The sequence below is a fragment of the Chelon labrosus genome, assembly GCF_963514085.1.
Source record: "Chelon labrosus genome assembly, chromosome: 18".
NCBI lineage: Eukaryota > Metazoa > Chordata > Actinopteri > Mugiliformes > Mugilidae > Chelon > Chelon labrosus.
The window spans coordinates 10,745,531-10,765,283 of NC_140351.1; the positions used below are offsets into that span (position 1 = coordinate 10,745,531).

The 19,753-nt window shown below is 42.7% G+C and overlaps 1 protein-coding gene across 1 annotated transcript in view; it reads left to right on the top strand.

Annotated features, from left to right (window-relative positions):
• cntnap2a (contactin associated protein 2a) overlaps positions 1-19,753 on the top strand; it is a gene marked incomplete at its 5' end in the record, with an annotated part of 330,965 nt that overhangs the window by 123,929 nt on the left and 187,283 nt on the right. Inside the window, one exon of the mRNA XM_084565847.1 lies at positions 9,643-9,753. Within this exon, the coding sequence (XP_084421973.1) occupies positions 9,643-9,753 (111 nt within the window). The remainder of the gene's footprint in view (positions 1-9,642; positions 9,754-19,753) is intronic.

Here is a 19,753-nt window from a genome sequence, read left to right on the forward strand (position 1 = left end):
CTTGACAGTTAGAGATGTGTGCGGCTGCTTTTGAAGGTCTGTCTTTATGTGTGGTTGCTTCATCCAAAACATCTCATTATGCGCTTGGTCCGCGCTCACATCGGCACAGGGCGCCAGGTCTGTCTGACAAAAACTGTTTGGTGATGGTTCCAAGACATGAAAAATGAATCTGGACCAAAATAAAATAAAAAAAATTTGGATTAACAGCTCAAGTAAAGCCCTGGCAGGCCTGGAGGTGGTGGTAGGTAGTTGGAGGGTGGTCAAGGAAAGGCAGGGGATATGGGAGGGTTGAAAATGAAATCAACCAGACTGAAAGAGTAGAGAGTGAATGAGCAGAGATTTATTTTTTATTTTTTGATGAAACATCTTCCAGGAAGGGGATAGGGGGAAAAAAATGCTAATTCTATCTCAAATGTCACATATAGCACATGTGGGGAAAGGAAGAAAAACTGCGAGGAACTATGTGAAAGAGATGAATAGATAGAGATATAATAACAAGGTGCCTCAGCCCCAGGCAAAATGAATCGGATTATTCATTCAGTATAAACACTTCTCAACACAGAGTGAGAATTGGAGGAAGCAACTCATCTTTTCTCAAGAGCTCAGTGGAAAAACAAATCATCTCTGAGACCAACAGTAAGGATGAGACGATGAATTTTGTTTTAAAAAATCATGAAAAGACAGTTTTATGAAAATGAATTTATTTATTCATATTTGCAATTAATGAGTTTTACCAATAGAAAGTTGCTGGTTTATTTTTTTTGTAGCTTCTATTCTTGAAGGAATTTTAATTCTCTAAAAATATGATAACCCCTTCTTCCCCCTCTCTTCCCCTTTTCCCCACAGAACAAATTTCACATTTAGAAAAGTGAGCCCTCTGTCATAGAGAGCTAAATGGTCATTTTAATTCCCACTGTGGTGGTATGTGAATTGAAATTGAATGGGCTCCCACCCTGAGGTCTAGATGATTGTTATTCACTCCACTGCCATCCGCTATTTCATGCCACAGGAGTGTAGTGGCCCTGAGCACAAAGGTGCATAATGTGACTTTGTACTGAATTTACAGCAGTGCGGGATGTGTAATACACAGCTAGATACACACTGGATGATCACAAAACCTGGATACATGCGATTTGGATATCCTGAACGAACATGGTCTTCGCTGTAAGGAAAATGATTTGTTGTTCATTCTGAGGAGCAGCTGGAGCTCTGGTGAGGGGCGAGTCCAGCTGTCATAGATTCATTTAGCTTTTGTTTTCACAGATATGAATGCTCTGTTTGATCCCCATCCACAGAAAAAATACATTTTAGTTTCAGTCAAGGCATCGGCAAATATGAAGATAGAGCCGACTTACACCGATCGGGCATAGCATTAGGAACACCTTCCTAATATTGTGTAGGTCTCCCTCGTGTCTTCAGAACCTTAGTGAGTCATTAGAGAATAGACATGGGCCTTCTGAGGGTGTCCTGTGGTGTCTGGAAACACAATGTTGATAGTGGGGGCCTTTGGGTCCTATGGGTTGAGGGGAGGGGCTTCTGTGGATCATCCCACAGATACTTGATCAGTTTGGGATCTAGTGAATTTGGAGGCCAGGTCAACACCTTGTGATGTTTTTCATGTTTTTTGAGTTGTTCCTAAACCATTTTTCTCTGGATCTGTGTCAGGCTGCATCCTGCTGGGGATGGCTGCTGCCATCAAGGAGTGTCATTGCTATGGGGTGGGGGTGCCTGGTCTGGTCTAGGTGGGTGCTACATGTCTAAGTAACATCCACATGAATGGCAGGTCCGAAAGTTTCCCAGCAGAACATTGAATTATCACAAGATGGTCAATATAATTCACTTCTCCTGTCATTGGTCATAATGTTATGCCTGATCAGTTTATAAGCATAGGCAAGTTATTTCACCTAAATTTCAACTTACCACCACTCAAATCTATTATATTATTATTTTCGGGCATTGTCTTATAACATTATATTTAGTATTTTAGAATACCCCTGTGTATTCTGGTGACTGGTTGGTGTTTTCACTTCTTTAAGCATTGCTAAGCACTACAAACTACAAAACAGTGAGCCTTCACTCCCATCAGTGTTGCATCTTTTACAACAAAATAATAAAATATCTGCTATGTTCTATATTTTTTCCTTTGATTTGAAAAGCAAGCTTGGGGCTGCTTTGTTAGACTGTTACGTGTACTGTACACAGAGTTTAGGAGCTTCTGAGACTTCAAGGTCCAAAAAAAGAATTAAGCTGTCAGCCTTATCTGGAGATGTGTTTTTGTTTTTTTTTAATGACTACTTTTCTTTTGAAATTGCAAACGTACCAGAGTCTCCGTGACTGTCCCTCAAACGCCTCGTTCTGGAATTACAGTATTTCCAGCATATTCCCATCGGTTAAATCAGAGACGACTTGCGTTTCCTTCACAATTTTCCTTTAAGGCTGAAGACGCCAGCAAAGGGTAGGAACGACCATCTGTACTGCCAATTAGAGGGGCCTTTTCTATGCTGTGGAACATCTGTTAACTTGTGTCCTTTATCTCTTTGTGAAGCCCACTAGGGAGTTGCTGTCGTGCAATTCCAGGTGTGTAGAACAACATGCGCATATAGCTGCTCGCTAATTAGTGTATGGTCACTTGACTGGTTTTTAGACTCTTTCGCTTTGACCCTACAAAAAAAAAAGAAATGAAGAGCAGTTTTGGAATCACTGCTCTAATGTGACGAATGACTGCTGTTTTACCTGGCCACTTAATGATGATGCATTAGAGAGTTTAACAACATTGCAATGGTCATTTAACGCAGGTGGTTCATGTGACAGTTTCTGATGGCCATTGGAAAACAAATCTTTTCTGCAGTTAATAGTTTGTTTGCAGACTCTTCCATTTATGAAGCCGTCACGGAGAATTAAATGCGTTTGTGTGTGGGGTTAGCACTTCCAGCTGTCTTTCATGAGAAAAAACATGTCTACATTGTTCTTGCTTTTAACTGTGTGTTCTAATTTGTTCTGTTTTTATGTAAAGCACATTGAGTTGCCTCTTGGTATGAAATGCGCTATATAAATAAAAATGCCTTGCCTTGCCTTGCCTTGCCTTGCCTACAGAACGAGACAGTGAACATCTCATGTCAGCAGATCAGTTTTAAATATCGCAGGGAGAAGTGGAACAAGATGGAGAAGTAGCAGTATTCTATTAGATGAAGATCTGCAGGCAACAGGACTGCACACCTCCCATTTCTCACTGACGTAAACAACTCTTTTCACCATGCTTTTCTGAAGCACGGCACAGACTGAAATGTTTGAGGTTGCCCCCGGAAAGAAACATTCATATCAGTTTGATCAAACAAATTGCTGACTGGGACCTTGAAGTACGCACCTTGCTTGGCCCATCAAATGGGGACCTTGCATTATAGAGACTTGTATATGTTCATATTAATGCAAGGCCGACTCCAGAGGTCTCACTCCTGTTTTTGGCAAGCCGGAGATATTTTTCATGCCGAGTCTCAACACTGAGTACCTGCTGAACGGGAACGCCAGCTGAATCTGCTACAGCAGCACACCACTGCACCTGCTCTAAGACAGAAACCCCTCCAAGGCCGATGGAGATCATCACACACCAATAGCTGAGACGGACTATATTGACATCATAAATATTATAGTACAAATTAGGTCACTGGAGGAGGCTTTTACAGCAAGAAAACACAATTTAGTTTCAGATCACCTCCCAGTCTGCTCCAGAGGTACTTTGTCAAATTGAAATGTGAATTTGGGGGAAAAAATGGAAAACAGAAAGCAGAGGCCCAGGCTGCTTCCAGCCACAACGGAGACCAAAGGCATGCACAGACTCACACTCACTGGCAGTTTGGAGAGTCAGACTGCATCTCCATGCAGGTGTTGGCACATTTGACAGCTTCCACTGTGTTCATGACACGGGTCCAGAAAAAGCCCCCAAGTCCCAGAACTTCAGCTTTCAGTGTTGTTGAGAGGACAGACTTGACAGCACCATACCTAAAGTCCACACACACAATGGTTTCACAGTCATTAAATAAAGATAGCGGTTTTCTGGAGTGTTTTTTTTTTTTTTTATATAGAACAGAACACTTGAATGTGCTTCACTGACTGACTGACTGTCTCACTAACCCCACTGTTAAATCACAACTGCAAAAGTGCCCTAATAGCAGAGTTGCTTAACACGTCCATCCATTTTTTTTGTCCCTTTTCCGGTGACTTTCAAAATATGCATTGCGTTTGTGCTAAGTACTTGTAAATTGTTTCTGTCAAGGCTATTTGCCTGAATGCCCATTGTGGCAGGTACCACACTTCATTAAAGGAGCTCTTCCGTGGCACTTTTCCATGTTATTATGCCGCACTCTGGGTGCCAGAATTCCGTTTTGTTGCTGCAATCTGTGATTTTCTGCCAACTAATCTTTAGGATGTCATGAATTGCGCTCTGGATGTATTATGCTGCATTTGTATCCAGCCCCCTTTAGCTCCAGAGATGTGGCAGTGATGTAAAGCCCTTTGAACAAGCTGGCCAAACACTGTCTGTCCATGGCTCTGCTCCCAACTGATGGCAGCCAGCTGACACATCTCCTGGTTGCTATTTTTCCACATCCTTGTTATTTACCTACCTGAAAATGTCACTAAGAGGGCTTTGGTAGGCAGACATTTCCTTTGCTCTCACCTTCTCTCTTGACTCTTTTTTTTTTTTTTTCATTTTCATCTTATCTCTCTCTTTGCCACCCTACCTCGGCTGCCCCCCGTCTGCTCTCCTCTCTTATCATTCTATCATGTGTAAAACTATCTCCACCGTCACCTGGGAATAGGCTGACATTTGCACTTGGATATTGTAGTCATTTGCTTGCCCTAAAGTACCTAGACATACAGAGCCCTACTCTGCACTTGAGGCATAGGCAAATATCAATGACCATGATCTCACACTTTAGGTCCGAGTGTATGACCATGTGGTTTGCATCCATGGATATTTTCTACATCTTTTTCACTAAGCCAGTAGAGGATACATGCTCAGCCAGCATGTAGTATTTGAGTGGTTTACACTACAGTATGTGTGCAGCAGCTGTTTCCATCAGGGTGTATCGGTGAATAATTTATATGATTCTAGGTCTCTTTCAAGGATTAATTAGTAACAAGGAAAACATAGAAGCTGCCCTTTCTCACATGCATACAGTTTAGTTTGTGGATAAACCTGTGCTGCTTTTTAATAACTCAAACAATAAATCAGAGTGGAGTTGGTGGATCAGGTGCAATCCTTACGATGCTGAAAAATGAGACGGTGTCAGATTTATAGCCAGTAGTTTCAATGCTACAACCTAAACTAAATGTGCCATTAATTTAAAAGTCCAGCATTTAGCGTTAATTACATAGTGAAAGATACATACATCGATCAGCCACAACAGTAAAACCACTGACAGGAGAAGGCGCACACACACACACACACACACACAAATGGCTAGGAACAACGAAAAAAAAAACATGAGGAACAGCACAAGGTGTTGACCTGGCCTCCAAATTCACTAGATCCCAAACTGATCAAGTATCTGTGAGATGATCCACAGAGGCCTCTCCCCTCAACCCATAGGACCCAAAGCCCCCCCACTAACAACATGCTGTTACCAGACACCACAGGACACCCTCAGAAGGCCCATGTCCATTCTCTGATGAGTCACAACTGTTTTGGAGGCACAAGGGAGACCTACACAATATCAGGAAGGTGGTCATAATGTTACGCCTGATCTGTGTATTTGCAATATATATTTTAAATAAATGATCAAATAGGATATATGAAGTTAGAGGCAGATTTCCACTCTCAAGTCATACTGTGCACAATTTGTTATGGTAAAATATACTGCAGAAGTAAATAACCTAAAACAAAAAAACTCAATAAAGCTAAAGTAAATTTACTGTTTTTGCTGAAACACAAGTCACATATTCCTGCCGAAGTATGGAAAGAAAATCATTCATTGCATATATTGCTTATGGCACTGATGCCACAGAAAAAGACTTTATTTTTATTTTTAGACATGTCACAATATGGCTTTATTACAACCACAACCAATTTTTATTTTGTTTCATTTCGCTGCTGTGTCCTTGGTTCTTTGTTACCCTCCTATCATCATTAACAAACCAGCACTTTTATTAGCAGAGAGTAAAAATGAATAGTGTTCACAAAATACGGTGACGGTCCAGAAACACTTATTAGAATTATTAGACATGATGCAACAAAAGCAGTTAATTATGGCTTCATCAAATGCTGGTTTTCTTCTTCTTCTGCTAGTATACGCCCCCAAGTGCAGGATGAGTCATCACAATTGTTTTTAACCATTTTCCAAGGAATGATTTCCATTAAGAATATCTATACCTATATCTATTTAACCACTTTTACACAATACTGAGTTGTACTAAAACAGTAAATTGCTGGGGTTATGAAGCAGTTCTCTGAAGATCCTGATCTTGTCCATGAGTAATGTGGGGATTTGAATTATAAATAGCCCTTGTACATTATTTCACATTAAAATGAAACATTTTATGATCATTGCAATTGCATCATGAATTTAAATGCTTGCTTAAGATTTGGCGTGAAGTCAAATTGTAGTCATTAGAGTATAATGTGCAGAGCAGAAGCCAGCAGACATATGATTTAAGTACTGAATACATAGTACATGCAGAATGCACATGTTAAGAGATTCAATCACATAAGGGTTTATCAAGAAAGTAGAAGCAGAAGAGCGAGAATATGCACAGTTAATAACAGGAACATACAAATAAGCTGCACAGACAGAAGTGCAAGGAGGGTAGGATGCCGTCAGCTTAACTGACCACCTTAATTAAAGCCATGCAGATGTTTCCGATCGGCTGATGTCTACCGACGTGGCCCACGGTACTTATTTCACATGTAATGGTGAAATCAGTGCAAGCTGCACCAGGGCAAAATATAATTAAATGTAATCACTCATTTTGTAAACATAGACAGTAATATTCTAATGCTGCCTCCGGAGGGGTTGCCATTATCACATTTAGAGGCTGCTAAACCTTAGTTTCAAGAGGTCTGTGCAGTAATTGCTGGGTGTGTTCTGGTATCGCAGGCAAAACACATTTTCATGCATGTTTTCACACACAAGCCATTAAGAGATATGCTGTTTTATTAGCCGGGGTCGTTAACAGATTGATTACTTGTATCATTTTTTATATTGCGATATGGTATTTATTTTTTTTTCCTTCACAAGAGAGTTAAGAGGACCCAGAGGAAATAACAGGAGGCACCGAGGAAATTCTCTTTTTCTCCACACCTCCATTCTTTTAGAATCTACTTTCTCTCCATTAACTGCCCCACTCCATTCATTCCTTCCCTTCCAGCCTCTGGTCAGTTCATTCTGCGTGTGACTCACAAAGGAAGCTAGAAGAAGCCATTGCCGACAAACCTATAGAAACACTCCTGAGACGGGAGCTGCAGTGAATGAACCGTGTGTGCACACGTGAAATAATATGAGACCGTATACGACTGCATGTGTTTGTATCCCTGTGTGGATTGGTGTAGCATGGTTTTTATATGGATACCCATGTGTCTGAAAGCTTTTTAATGTATGGGAGACAGAGGGCCTTGTTTTCATTAATTAAGGTGTAGGAATAATTTCTGAGACACTTGAGCATGACCCGGAGATTTCATGTAATTTCATGACCAGATGCTGTATGCGGCATGAGAGGCGCACCTGTGCCACAGCTGCAGGAGGAGATAAGCAGGGACGCATGACTGGGTGTGCTGGCATGGGCTGCAACCAGTGACGCCGGCTCACCCAAGCCCTTTTAAAAGAATTTCACTGGTTTGCGTGACACAGAGATCATTTTACAAATCGGAAGGGAATGATAAAATGACCATTTTTTTCAGGCAGCTCCCTCTGGTGTGTATCACGGCTCATTTCTGTGGCGGTGAGTCACCTCCCTAATGGTTGGTAGTGGATTTTTGCTAATTTTCCAGCATGAGGTGAATGCGCCAGAGGTCTCATTACTTTTTGTAAAGAAGAACCTTGGTGTCTCTGTGTGTATATCCCCCGGCAAAGCAGACAACACAGGAAAGTGTGGACCTTGCAGAACGTTTCACCTTCCAAACAGAAATATAAACACACGCACACACAGACGAGGATCAGTGTTATTTTTTATTTTCACCCTTCTCAGCCACTCTGTAACACAAAGTCATATGTCAGACAAGTCAACAGTCTATGAAGCTACCATGGTTTTGACTTTCACCCACTTTACTGTAGACATGCACACACACACACTGCACACACAAAGGCACAAAAGCAAAAACAATACTCTTTCTTCCAATTCTGTTTTTCCCTCATACGCACTCAACACACACACACACACTTGCACAGCTGGGCATGACAGAGAGCTATTGACTGCCTCTACCTGGCCTGACAGACCATTCACAATTTCTCTCTGTGTGAAACCTAATGTACTGGAAGACGCGAGTGTGTTTGTGTGCGCGAGTGAGTGAAACGGGCAGTTTGAGAGAGGGAGAGAGAGGAAGGGAATAGACTTAATGACTGTGCGTACGTGAGGAATATATATTTGTCTCTTTGTCCCGTTTGAGTTCTGCTTTGTTTGTGTGTCTCATGCATATGCTGCCACGGTGGCTTGCTTTCTTGCTGGCTGGCAGTTGTGGGTTGACTCCGAGGTCAGTCCGACTGAGCTGCACTACAGCGTCGGTCTCACTGCCTATTTACCTCATCTTCTCCAAGTCAGAGTTCGTCCAGCAAGAGGGGGGCAAAGGTGTATCTGGACTCGTGTGTGCATGTCTACATCCATTATTGTGTGCTGCAGAAAATTCCTTGAAATACATTCACATTTAAAGTGAATTTAACAAGAAGACCCAAGAGAAGAGACGGTTCTTCACAGAAAGAACCAGTTCAGAATCTCACTTTGATAAGTTATATTCAGATTATAGATTATGAAAAATTACTGTATATATGGTCCTAATTGTCCTAAATCAGGTGCAACTAAAGGCAATTTATGGCTTTGTTGTATACCATTTACCCTCACCCTGTTGTTACATTGCACACAGCTCCACAAGAACAATTTTCTTAAATTATCATTTCAAATGGAACCTGTTTCAATCAGGTGTTTCAGATATGACCTGAAAACATGGTCTGACTCTGAAGGTCTTAAGCAGCTGGCTGATTGTATTTCTTTTGCTTTTTTCGCAGTGTGCATTAGGTTTCAAGGCCAGATTGCTTGTTATGCTGGATTTGCTCTCTTGAGACTGCCAGTGAGCTCAACAATGTCTTGGGTGCTCCTTGTGGGTTAAGTCCGACTGGCCTGACTTACTTCTTGACCCACAAACGGCTGCTCTCAACCTTCAGCCATGCCCAGGTTTATTTTAGAGAATGCACTGAGCAAAACGATGTGAAAAATACAGAACTGAGTTGAGGTTTTGTTCTAGCATTACATGTAATTATGAATTAGGTTTGCTTGAACCTGATTCGTGGACTCCCCATGGTGTAGATAAATGTATCTTCAACTCGCATAACTACTGTATTATCAAATTAATGTCAGTTTTACTAATCTTTACCATATTTTCTTTTTTTCCCCTCCCTGTTCTATTCCTCTCTCTTCCTGTCTTCACATCTCCCTCCACAGAGAAGTGTGATGAAGCCCTGGCCTCTCCTCTGCCACACACAGCCTTCACCAGCTCATCTGTCTTCTCCAATGGCTACGCACCTGGATACGCCAAGCTCAACAGGAGAGGAGGTACACACACGCACGCACGCACAGAAAAACCTAAATGAATGTGAACGGGGGGACTTGCATACGCACATATCACGCACAGAGGAAAAGTAAATATCTAATTCAGGTACATGTATATACATCTTTATGAATAATTTACAGATGACACACTGTGAGATAAATGCCCAAGCCTTAGCAGAGCGACACACTTCACAGTGCTGCACAGCTCCTCTCCCTTCCCCCCTTTTTTCCTCCTTTCTCATCATCTATTTTTTATTTTTTTTTATTTTTTTTGTACTTCTTCTTCACATTTCTCCCTGGCTCGTCCCCGTCCTCTCTCGGCTTCAATCATTATCTCAGCGGCTCAGACCAAAGCTCATTTCCACATCAGTCTGCAGCACAGAGAGATAGGGACAGACAATTACGCCCCTCTATGTTTATACAATTAATAATTCATACTTTTCCATCTAATATAGTGACACTACAGCCGAAGCAACGGAGCTCAGGGCTGGCAAATAAAGGCGAGGTAATCTGGTGTGTTTAATCACACCAATAGAATCACTGCTAAGAGAGGGGACTACTCTCCCTTTAATAATGACACCCGACAGCGAGAGACAAAGAAAGAAATTAAGACCTGTTTGTCACTGACTGAAGCAGAGGAAGGTTGGAGGTCCTTGGGGAACATGCAATGCATAGGATTCCACTTCCATGGCTTCAGTAATACTTGAAGCTATGTCCAAAAGAAATGTGTTTGGACCAGTTGGCAATTCCAGATAAGACACTTGCATGCATTTGAGAAGCTGGGAGAAACCCAGACATATTGTACTGCTTCTGTAGTTAGCGGTGAATAATCTTGCTGCTAAAATAAGCAGCACTCAGCCCTTTCCCTCCTTCACCACTTGTCATTTTTGACTCACATTTACATATGCGCAGCTACATTTGGCAGCAAAATATGCTGTCCGTGGCATGAGTATGCGTTGACAAGCCAATCTTCCCCAGACTCACAGTGTTATGGAACAGCGGAGGCACAAAATCAATGACATGCAACTAGTGGCTCAACATGCTCTAGCTGTGAAACCTAGTTTTTCTCACATATCACCATTTTTTTCCCCGTGTGTGTGTGATCTAGATCCAGACTACACAGCAGACAAAGCCACCACTGGGATAAACAACAAATGGAATTCATCAGATGTTGACTAGATTTCTGCTTCTGCTTCACATTACGCCGTACGTACGGCATAGCATGACGTGAACCTCATTAATGTAACGAAATAGTATGTTACAATAGTAACAGCTCCAAAATGTATTTCCACGTCCACGTCTCTCGGTAGCAGGACCAGCACCCTCCTTCTTCCTACAGCACACCATCTACTTAGACTTTCAGTAAGCAATAACTGTTGTTGCTCCAGTTCCAATCACCATTATTCCAAGTACACAGAGAAATTCAACACAGCCGACGAAAAGTGCACATGTTTAAATGCTTTCAATGGCGTAGGCCAGTGGAGGATAGATAGATTTGATGCAAATTGCTAGATGCATATAGTCAAAATAGTAATAGTAGTAGATGTCCGAGTAGCACAGACTAGAGACACTGTTTAGACATAGACACTGTGATGTCACCTATTCATTTGTAGACTATTCTTCTGAAGCCCAGAGTTTTGCTTTATAGACGTCACCAGCTGTGTTGTATTGTATGCCTATTCGCTAGCAACTTGTCACTCACAAAGTGCATGAAGTCATGCCCTCAACCATGCCCTGCTTTGTCATCTATTTTACTTTAAATGGCTCCATAATTTACAAAGTGCACATAATACTGAATCGTGCTGAATTGAAACTACCGACCGAGACCATAAACCCATGAGGAAAATGTTTACTGAGGTGATAAATAAAGTGGGAAGTGGGGTCATTTGGCCAGACCTCTGTACAATTGGACTACTTTTTGCAACCAGTGGAGTTTACTCCTGCTGGACATTTGAAAGAACACAGGTTTACAGGCACTCCTAACAAATTAAACCAGAAGTTATGTGCAGTATAGTATGATAAGCTGGTAAAGCAATGGGGAACACCTTGGTCACCTATTCAGTCTTATATACAGATCTGCACATATAGACTCACACTCACATATACAGTACACACATTCAAACTAACAATCATAATAGACTCACATATTGCACATTTTTATAATTAGAAAGCAAGTAAACAACCAATTAAGCTCCCATATGACTCACACTCACAGAAACACAACATGACGAACAAGTCCACGCATTAAACATCCTCAGTTTCTTTCTTTAAAACCGTTTCCAAGACACTTGTGTTGACAAAAACAAGATGATACCCCACATTTACACGTACTACGGGGATGGATCCCTGCAAGCATCTGGCAAGCCGAACGTGCCGTCAGTGGCATGAGTATGTGCTGATAAGCCGATCTACTCCAATCTCCCCGCGCTATGGAACAGGGGAGGCACAAAATCAATGGGACACACTACTCATATTAAGCTAAGCACATTGGGTTGTGAATGCTGACAGCTATTAGAGTTTTAGCCGTGTGTATCGGGTGTGTGCGTCTGTACGTATATCCAATTCTAAGTGCACATTCCTCTGTGTGTGTGTTTGGGAGATGAGGGTAAAATGATGCCATTTGCCAGCAGGCAGCAGTGTACGCCAGCCAGTCACCGGGACCCTGGACCTGCTCCTACACTGCTTGTTCATCTTACTGCTGTCAGTAATGTGAGCAAGACTCAGTGTGTGCCTGTGTGGGTGATGAGCTGACAAATTATATTAGTTTGCAGTGGGTTACTGTTTGTGTTTTAAGGGACTGTATTCGCCTGGAGAAGAATGGACTTTATCCGGACGAGGGGACTGAGTAAATACCTTCTCTCTGGCTCCTGAAACTTAAACACAGCCAAAGCCAAAATACCAATCATTACAATACTAAATGTGTTTTCTTTTCGCTTGCAAAAACACATCATTTATGCATGACATTATGACTATACGGCACGGCATCTTATATAAGATTTTTTAACTCAGTTGCTGCAGGTCATCAATGCTGTGAGCCAGACTTTTTTATTTTTTATTTCCACAATTATTTTTGCTGTTGGATAAATCAAGTCGACATGTCTCCCTCTGGATTTTAAAGGCAGGGACCTTAGACCTTTTTCACAGCAGAGATTTTGACTCGTGGCGGCAGGGAAACTTCAATTAATGATGGAAGCATTCCACTTAGGGGAGGTCCTGCTCCTAGTGTTGTGCGTGCCGTTTCAGCATCATGGTTTACCACACTTAACAGAACTCAGCCGTCGTTAATTTCACCTCTGCTTTCCCCTAGTGTGGCAAGGCGAAATGTCTTAATATCTAATTTTCACCTGCCTCCTCTCCTCCTTTTTTTTATATGTGCCTTCCAATTTTCACATTCATCATCTTCTCCACTTTCTTCCAATCATCCCTGTCCGCCGCTGTTACCCCCGCTCACCCCACCTTCTCATACCGCCGCTCACCTCTTCTCCTCTTTCCAAAATGTACACTCTCCAACCCCCTTACTGTCTCTCTGTCTAGTGCTAGTCCATGATCAGGACCCTGTATGTCTCAGGGGTGTCGCACAGAGGGAAAGGTGAGCTTACTTCTGCTGCAGCCAAAACCATTTGCTCTAAAAGGATAGAGGAAGAGAGATGCAGAGAGAGAAGGAAATTAATGGCTAATAAAATGTACAAAAAGAACTGTTCAACCACATGGGGTTACACATCTTAGAGGAAAGTCACATAACATTTTTAAGACCAAATATGGGTTTGATAAAATGTTAAACGGTTTAGAAATTTTAATCATTTATAGTCGGATTACCCGTTTAAAAATGTCTGACCCTGAATGAAATCCAGGCAGCAGAGACAGATATACACTATATTGCCAAAAGTATTCACTCACCCATCCAGATAATTGAATCCAGGTGTTCCAATCACTTCCATGGCCACAGGTATATAAAATAAAGCACCCAGGCATGCAGACTGCTTCTACAAACATTTGTGAAAGAATGGGTCGCGCTCAGGAGCTCAGTGAATTCCAGCGTGGTACTGTGATAGGACGCCACCTGTGCAACAAGTCCAGTCGTGAAATTTCCTCACTACTAAATATTCCAGTCAACACTCAGTGGCATTATAACAAAGTGGACGTAAAATGACAGAGCGGGGTCAGTGGATGCTGAGGCGCATAGTGCGCAGAGGTCGCCAACTTTCTGCAGTCCATCGCTACAGACCTCCAAACTTCATGTGGCCTTCAGATTAACTCAAGAACAGTGCATAGAGAGCTTCATGGAATGGGTTTCCATGGCCGAGCAGCTGCATCCAAGCCATACATCACCAAGTGCCGAATGCAGTGCGGACTCTAAAGCAGTGGAGACGTGTTGTCTGGAGTGACGAATCACGCTTCTGCATCTGGCAATCTGATGGAAGATTGGTGGGTTTGGCGGTTGCCAGGAGAGCGGTACTTGTTTTACTGCATTGTGCTAAGTGTGAAGTTTGGTAGAGGGGTGGTTATGGTGTGGGGTTGTTTTTCAGGAGCTCCGCCCTTTAGTTCCAGTGAAAGAAACTCTGAAACTAGAGATTTTGGACAAATCCATGCTCCCAAATTTGTGGGAACAATTTGGGGATGGCCCCTTTTTGTTCCAATATGACTGCGCACCAATGCACAAAGGAAGGTCCATAAAGACAAGGATGAGTGAGTTTGGTGTGTAAGAACTTGACTGGCTTGCACAGAGTCCTGACCTCAACCTGATAGAACACCTTTGGGATGAATTAGAGCGAAGACTGGGAGCCAGGCCTTCTCGTTCAACATCAGTGTCTTGCATCACAAATGCGCTTCTGGAAGAATGGTCAAAAATTCCCATAAACACACTCCTAAACCTTATGGAAAGCCTTCCCAGAAGAGTTGAACCTGTTATAGCTGCAAAGGGTGGGCTGACGTCACATTAAACCCTATGGATTAAGAATGAGATGTCACTTAAGTTCATATGTGTGTAAAGGCAGATGAGTGAATACTTTTGGCAATATAGTGTATTTTATACCATAGTATGCAAGCTCCTACATTACTAACCCAATAAACGCCCACACCTTACATACTCCAAGTTCCCAGTTGGAAAAACTTTTTACAATTTGTAGTGTCCACGCTCAACTTCTCGACTAATTTTCTTGGACTTGGCAAAGCCCCTCCAGAGCCACCGAGGACATTATACAACTGTCCTTATGGCTGAGTAATACGTCTGACTAATAAAATGACTTCCAGTCCCCGTTCGTAAAAAATTGCCATACGCATATTCACATGACAGCTCTTTCTGTTCGATGGCCAGGGGAATTTTTGGCCCTAAAACGGGGCCATGTGCCAGGAAAAGGTTCGAGGAACTCTACTTTAACTTTTAACCAAAAAAACAAAAGTGCTGTGTTCCAAATAAGTATGCAGCAGTTGCAGATAGCAACCATACGAGCTGTGATCTGCACCTCAAACAAGTCAACGTTCGGTGCTGCCAGCCAAAGTCACATGCCCCGTGGATACAGGTTAAAATAGAAGTGGCATGGAGAGTGTAAAGGCAAAAGAGAGAGGAGGGGGGTTGTAGATGGGGAGAAATAGAAATGAGTATGGAAAGAAGGGCTCTCAGAGGAGTGTGAAGAGACTGAAATGGCGAAAGAGTACACCGCCGAGTTGAAGATCGAAGGACAAGCAGCAGCGAGGAATAGTTGATAAATGTGAGAAGAGATAAGACCTGGATGGCTGATAATTTGATAGAAGTTGTGTATCTCCTGACATTTCGCTTCAGTTTTCTTCATTGTGATTTCAGAGAAGTGTGAAATGTCTTTGTGGGTACAGCTCATTATCTCCGTCGCCACTGAACAGCAGTAGATAAAGCAGTATTTGGACAAAAAGGAATTTAGGCCTCGGACAGAACCGAACGGACAAAGAGAACAATGGATATTTGCTGTGAGGAAAGTGAGAGAGGACTGGGTAAACTGTGTGTATGTGTGAATATCCCCATAGCCGCTTGAGCATGTGCGTGTGCAGACGTGGCCAAGCATGAGATTGGGCCGCTAATCACGAACACGTGGCCACTGATCCTTATATTCCATTTTCTTTTCTCCGTCCTTTTCTTCTTATCCCTCTTCTTCTGTCCTCCTTTCTGCTCATGTCTCATCTTCCTCTGCCCTCCATGGCATCCTCCTTTCCTCCATCTCCATTTCGTCTTCCCTCCATACCCTTTAAATTTTCTACAGTAACACTGTAAATCGTGCATTTTCTTGGCCTGTCCCCTTTCTTTTACCTCAGACCTCATTATCCATTTTTTCTCCTCGCACTCCTCCGTTCTCACCATGATACATACTTTTTCCAAGTTTTTCCAAAGTTTCTAAAGTAATTTTATCACTTTTTATTTAAACAAGGGACGCCGCAAGTGCAGTGCAGCTGTGCTCCCACTTGCTGCACAATTAACCAGACTCCCGGTCCCTTTTCATGCATTGCTTTTCACTTTCTGTCATCTTGCAAACGTTGTTTGAAGTCTCCAGCCATTGCAGTCATCCATCGATAATGGCGGCCCTCTCCTAATTAAATTACTCCGTCTCCATCCGCTCCCTTTCCTCCATGACAGAAAGATGAAGTGCGAGCAGAGGGCTAACCAGCTGTTTTCTCTCTGCTTCCTTTTTCCGGCGGCTCGGCATCTTAATTAATTGAGACGTTGCACTTTGTGTTAATGTGGTTTTGGTTTCAAAAAGCGGCGACTTTGATAAATACGCTTGGCGCGCGTTCCGTCAAGTGCCGGAGCTCGCGAACACAAAGGCGCACGGCGAGCTATGAAGGCGTTAAACTCTAGTCACGTGCCGACGCCTACCCATGAATTCTTCCACGCTGACAGTGAGGCAGAGGAGAAATGTCGTTGTGTTTGATGGTCTGCCTCGCCACTGTCATGTTTGTTTGGATGTCGCGCCCATCACTCGTCCACAATCACACTGTGCCTCCATCTCTCACTCTCACAGCTTTGCCCTTTCCCTTTAAAATCACTCACAATTCTATGTTTTCAAAATCCATAGTTCTCTTTCTGCATTCACAACACAATCCTCCTCTTATTTGCATTTTGTTGGCCTGCTATTCACTCTTCACTCTCTCCTCTGACTCTGATAATTACTGTAAAAGCCATTTACCCAGTCAGACTGTTGAATTAACCACATATTTTTCTATTTCCCTGCTGGGCTGTAGACGTTAAAATGATCTTTGTCATCACCATCATCTCCGCGCGCAGTTCCCTTTCTGTGGTTTCTACATACACACTGTAAGAATGTTTTCACATTTACACTCTAGGAGCGCGGTACAAACTGGTAACTTCTGGTCTAGTTATGTGAGCTCTGATTATCCGTTAAAGGAAGAAAAAAAAAAAAGGAAACAGAGAAGGGACTCAACATATCAACTTGACAGCCCAACCTGAGATGAACAGAGGACAGAAGAGACGGTGGTGAGACTTGCTGAGGCAGTGGAACGGCGTTTGATTCGAGGGTTCAAAGCAGCCAAAGGGAGCTTTCATATCTTTGCTCGTGGTTTGCTCTAATGACACATAGCCCAGGGTTGCTTGAACTGTGTGAATTGCGTTACGATACAAGAAAAACACACAGATTGCATTTGTTGTTGGCAGTTTCAAAAAAGCGGCCATGTTTGCCAGTGAACCCCAAAGGGCACCTTGTGGTTTGGTTTTCTCTCCATTACGTTCTGCTGCCTTTCCTTCAACCGGCGCATTTCTTTTGATACAATCCCATGATGATTTTAGTGACCTATATTTTATGTTCATTGTTATTGGTTTGCTTGGGAAAAAAAGGGATATCAGGCTTTGTGTGGTCACAATGGTTGTAGCCTACAGATACAGACTTGATAAAAACTGCTGTTCCACCTGTGCCTGCTAAGGAGTCCGCTATAACGCACTGTAGCATTGTAGCTGCGTGTGGCTACAATGCCGGGTTATCTGTGTCATCTCAGATAGCTCAAACCTTGTTTTGCAAGCTTGGAGGAACTCCAGCCGATTCTTTACAGCCGTCGTGGGCTCCCTTTATCTGAAGAGAACTGCACAGTTACATTTTCACCAGGTAGCTTTCAGGAGGCAGATTAATCTGATTTCTAAGACGCTTCTGTGTCAGAAATAACATTGTCAGTGTTGCCATAAGAACTCATCACAATTCAGGTGCATTATGAGGATATAGTAGCTCTGTGAGATTGCGGTGTTCCCTGTATACGCAGAGAATTGAATCGATTGCAGGACGGGTTGATAATTGCTAAGTCACATCATCAATACTAGCAAATTTCCCTCGTGTGTGTAAAATCTGATTGGATTTTCTACTTTTTTTCTAAATCTAGATTAAAGAAAATTTGATCTGTCTGACTAGGTGGGGCTATGACTCATAATTATTTTCATAATTAATCTCTTATTTTGTGTTTTGAGCTATATAACATCAGGAAAACAGCAAAAACGAAAGGCCCAAAAATGGGTTTGAATTTATTAAAACTGAACATTGATACGTTTCTTCCATAACTTCACTTATTGCCTCCACAGGAATTTGACATGTATCAAACTCAATTCAGTGCTGTAGGTCGAATCGGTTTGGTTTCAGACTTTTATCAACTTCACTGAAGAAAAATCTGGAAGGCGGTGGCGCTCTCATTTTTATCTGGTTTGCTTTCATCCTTTCTGTCTTCCTCTTGGATCACACTTATTCTCCGTCTTTGTCCTGTGCTCTATCTCCTGATCTGTTTCTCTCCGTGTTACTTGCCTCTCTCCTTTTCTTCGTCTCTTCCTCAGAGGCGGTTTCTGTGACCTTCTCTGCGCCCCTGTTCTCGCTGCAATCCTCCTCCTGCTCCCTCTCTCCTCCCCGAACATCTGTGTGTGTGACAGGCGAGAGGACGGTGACAGTCCCCCGACGCTCCTCCCCTCCCCTCTCCTCTCTCCTCCCATATTTTTCCCCTCCTTTTTTCCTCTGGCATCCTGTTCGCTCGCTCTCGCTCTCTCACCTCCCACACGGCACCGGCAGCATCGTCAACCTTTTCTCGCTTCTCCTTTTTCTCCCTCCAGCTTTCACCTCTCACTGCACCTCTGTTCCTTTCCTTTTTTATATATATATATATATATATATATATCACTCTTCAACCCCCCAACCTCTGTCAAGCTGCCCCTCCTCCCCTCTCATCTCTCATCTGTTCTCCTTTTTCCATATCCTTCCATAACCCCCCAATCTGACAGCATTTGCCCACCTCACTTCTCTGATCTATGCTTTTCTCCACTGACCCCATCCTTTTATTTGTGTCCCTTGTTCCTCTCCTCACCTCTCACCCTGAGCCCTTCAGCCCGCAGCTCTCTCCCCTCATTGCTTTTTTTAGCTATTAGAATATTTCCCAAATGCCTGCCATCACTTCCGTGATCTTTTAAACCTGAATTCCTCTCTGAACTTCAATCTATCTTTCTCCCTCTCTTTCCCATCTGTTCATTTTGTTAACCCCATAACCCTAACATGCCTTCCACTCCCTCCTTCCTCTTGAACTGCTCCTCCCTAAATGTCGCCTTGTCCTTTCATTTACCTCTTTCCGTCACGTCACAGGCCGACAGATGTTGAGGCTGCATGGATGGACTTTACCAATGCAAGGTTGATTTGTCCATGAGATAAATGCCATGATAATTATCAAGTTATAAATCTTCTCTTATGGCATTTAAAACTCCTGTTGAAGTCCTCTGACTCATGGACGCAAGAAAGTACTCGGACGCATTTAAGGTTCTCAGCGGAATCATTCTTCCCAGGAAACTTTACTAGAAATAAAACAAAGACCTACAGGTGCAGACAATACGCAGAGCAGGCGTAACATTAAAACCACTGACAGGAGAAGTGAATAACATTGACCATCTTGTGTCAATACAGTGTTATGCTGGGAAAGTTTTGGACCTGAAAGCATTGGTGTGGATACTACTTAGACATGTACCACCCACCTAGACCAGATCAGGCACCTCCACCTCATAGCAGTG